This window comes from Bactrocera tryoni, chromosome 3 (genome assembly GCF_016617805.1).
Source record: "Bactrocera tryoni isolate S06 chromosome 3, CSIRO_BtryS06_freeze2, whole genome shotgun sequence".
Taxonomy (NCBI): domain Eukaryota; kingdom Metazoa; phylum Arthropoda; class Insecta; order Diptera; family Tephritidae; genus Bactrocera; species Bactrocera tryoni.
The window spans coordinates 71,393,582-71,397,236 of record NC_052501.1 but is presented as its reverse complement, the minus strand read 5'-3'; the positions used below and the strand labels follow the sequence as shown (position 1 = coordinate 71,397,236).

Here is a 3,655-nt window from a genome sequence, read left to right as displayed (position 1 = left end):
ACTACCCCAACTCCCACTTACTATTTATGTACAATGATTTTCGTTTTTGTGACAAACTAGATGTCAGACAGCTGACCGCGAATCTGACAACCCTCGTGAACGAGGGGAGCGTCGACATCGGCCTAGTACAGGAGCCCTGGGTCAACGAAGATACCATTAAAGGGCTAAACAGCAGCAACTATAACGTTTTTACACACGGAACAGAGGTAAACCTAGGGCATGCATTCTTATCAATAGAAGTATAAATGCATTTCTTTGTCCTAATTACAGCACAGCAGGTATCACTGTGGTAAAGGTGGAACAGAAGGAAAAGCCCTTCTTCTTGGTCTTCACCTCTGCGCAATTCTTGGAAAAATCCGGTTTAGAGCCGCGTACTACATCGCTGATGTGAGTTACGACTTTGTTGCACTGGGCACTTTTGTAGAGTGAACAATTTTGAGAAATATGCGTCCAAAGTCAAAGCGATGCCATAAAATACCTCACCTCTGATCTGTAGGAATTTAAAGATAAAAACTCACGATTGTAGTGTATTTTCTATGGAAAATTTTTCCAGGCCTTGGTCCAGTTCTTAATTTTAATATTAAGGGCTAAAATTTTCAGGGAATTTAAGGTATTTCCAAGGAAATTTCGTGACGGGACTGAAAAAAATTAATAGTTAAAAAAAACACCCTAATGTATATGTATAATTGCTTTGAGTCGGATCCTCTGGTTAACGCCATTATTGCGGGACAAATAGAAATCTGAAAAGGGATCATGAAAATTTGAATTCGAACGTTGAAACCATTACGTAGAATGTTTTCTTTAAATAGCACCCATGCCACCGCAATGTTGGATCATTGTCCACATGTACATCCTTATATTGTACCCATAACCGCATCTTGTTGTTCCATATTTTGTTAAATCTAGGCATTAATACTCAATAAGTGTGTATGCTTTCTAAAAAAAAATCGCATATTTAATTTGTCTTCTTCCACAACTACATCAGGCACAGCGTTTGCGTTGTCTGTGCTTCTGAGACCGCACCAAAAGTGCCCAAGCAACTGATGTCTCAACAACATTTCGTTAACAAGCAGCGCTAAAGAACGCTTTGCTAATTGCCTATAGTCCAGAGATGTCCCCTTAAAAATAAATAATACTCACGCGCATTTGATATGCAATAAATATATACATATATTACACATATGTAAGTTTTTGTATAACTGCGGCAGATGCACGAACACAGCGCAAAATCAGAGATTTTAATTTAAATTCAGAAGATTTTACGAAGTAATTTCAATACAAGAAATATGTTGAAAGGAAAACTCTACTATCCGAGAAGCAAATTATGGATCTGCCACTGAAATATACATATGTATAGTACATATATATTTTTAGAAAGTATACCTAAAATTTCGAAGTGCCTGCAATAAAAATATTTTATGCAATATTAAAAGACTTTGGTGACCACCTTCGCAATGGCTGTGTACCTACTATATTATTAGCTAAAAAAAAATGAAATAAAACACAATTTAATTTTTATTTTTTTTTTTTGTGTTTTTTTTTTTTATACTGACTGAGGCAATTATTTATTTTACATATATAATCTCATAAATTAGGTTAAAGAGTATGACAACTCTTCGTCTCCTGCTCCACGTTCTGCCCTCTTTTTCTACTTTATACATTTGCACTCTTTTGCTTGCGTTTGCATTCGTGTTTTTATTTACTTGTACATAATATTTTATATTTTTTTTTTCGTTTTTTCTGTTCACTTTGTTGTTTTTGTTATTTTTTTGTAGATTTTTTTCTATTATAGTCTCAAATGCCATTTGTCTGCCTTGTTGTTGCTTTTCAATATACATATTTTTACAATTCAATATTTTCACCGTTATGCCGTTGTTTCTGTTGCACAGTTTTAGGCGCGCATTTGCTTCATTTTTCTACATTTTGCTGTTCTTTTGTGTCTTTTGAAATAATGTTTTAATGATAATTGTTTGGGCTTTCTCTTTGTATGTCTGTTCACTTATGTATTTATTGGTATTTATCATAATTTTTTTAGTTGATTTTTAATGCTTTTAATTGAACATTGGTTGGAGATTTGCTTAATTTTTTGTATCTTTTATGCTATAGTAATGAATTATAAATAATTTGTGGAATTCTTAATTCAACCAAATTGCATTATTTGCCTTGTAAACGCTCTCTTAAACGCTATTGTTATTCTTTGGTTTGAAAGTTTTCGCTTTCGGCTTTAATTTTTGTTGTAGTAAAAGGTTTGTTGTTATTGTTTTTTGGAAAATGTAAGGAAACTAGTGTATAAAATGTTTTAAATTTATAAATTATATTGTGTTAGTCAGGTTTTAAGCTTAGCTTCGTCTGTTTCTTGGCATTGAAAAATTACCCGTTTTCTTCTATTTTCAAATATCTTTAGCATAATGAGCTATTTTTTATTTCCGACAATTTATTAATTTTTTAAATTTTAAATGAAAAGATTTTGTTAAACTTTGTTTGAACATTTCTTTAATTTCAATTCAAAAATTATTAGATTTAAAAATAAAATATATTCTAGTTTGATCGGAAATTTATATGATTATTAATAAATAAATTTTTTATTTTTATTTAAAATAAAGTTTATTTTAAATAAATAGATTGAATTAAAAAATAAAAATTGAACAAATTTTAGATGAATATTTAAAAAGTAAAATTTGTAATATTTAATCAATCATAATTCAAAAAAAATTAATTAATTTTAATTTTAGAAATGAATTAATTAAATTTTCATATTTTAAATAATTTGCATAAAAATAAATTAAAATAATTTTAATTTGAAAATTATTCGTTTTAAAATTAAAAAGTTTAAAATTCCAGCTTGTAATTTAAATATTTTGAATAATGACGAAATTTTAACTCAACAGGATTTAATTATTTTAATTTCAATAAAATTAATAAATTTTAACTCAACAGTTTTAATTTATAATAATAATTAAAAATATTAATTAATTAAAATTAAATTTAATTTCAAAAAAATAATTAAAAACATTAATTGGATTAAATTAAAATTATACGTTTAGTTTGAAAAACTAAATAATTTCAATTCATTATTAAATAAAATTAAATTAAATATTAATTAAACTTTTAAATTATTAATAAAAAAAAGTTAATTTTTTAGTTAAATTAAAATTAAATTTTTCCTTTCTTTTGTTATTTTTATTATAATTTATAATTACAATTTCACGTGTGCTCTTCCGATCTAAAATAATAATTACTTATAAAATTATATTATTAAGTTTTTTTGTGCAAAGTAAAATTTTATCTAATTTTTTAAATGAAAAACGATATATTACTTAAGGGGTTATTGCTGCTGCGAAAGATACTACTAACCTAGTTTATGTTTTAATTAAACTAAATTGATATTTTCTGTTAAGTTTGAAAAAATAAATAATTTGAATTCATAATATATAATTAATTTTTATTTATAGAATTAATTAATTAGAATAAAGTTGTTTACAAAAAAATAGCTATTATAAATTGCATTGAAAACACATTCATTAATAACTTAACTTAAGAAACTAATTGGAAAAAATAAAAAAATGCTTAAGTAAAATATTAATTTAAAAAAAAGATCGGAAGAGCACAATTAATTTTTATTAATACAAATTAATTGTGTTATTCTGAAAAAATT

At 26.3% G+C, this 3,655-nt stretch overlaps 1 protein-coding gene across 1 annotated transcript in view; it reads left to right on the top strand.

The window, feature by feature from the left end:
* LOC120770752 (P protein-like) overlaps positions 1–1,079 on the top strand; it is a 16,760-nt gene extending 15,681 nt beyond the window's left edge. Inside the window, exons 2-3 of the mRNA XM_040098339.1 lie at positions 271–387; positions 986–1,079. Coding sequence (XP_039954273.1) covers positions 271–387; positions 986–1,079 — 211 coding nt within the window. The remainder of the gene's footprint in view (positions 1–270; positions 388–985) is intronic.
* The last annotated feature ends 2,576 nt before the right edge of the window (positions 1,080–3,655 follow it).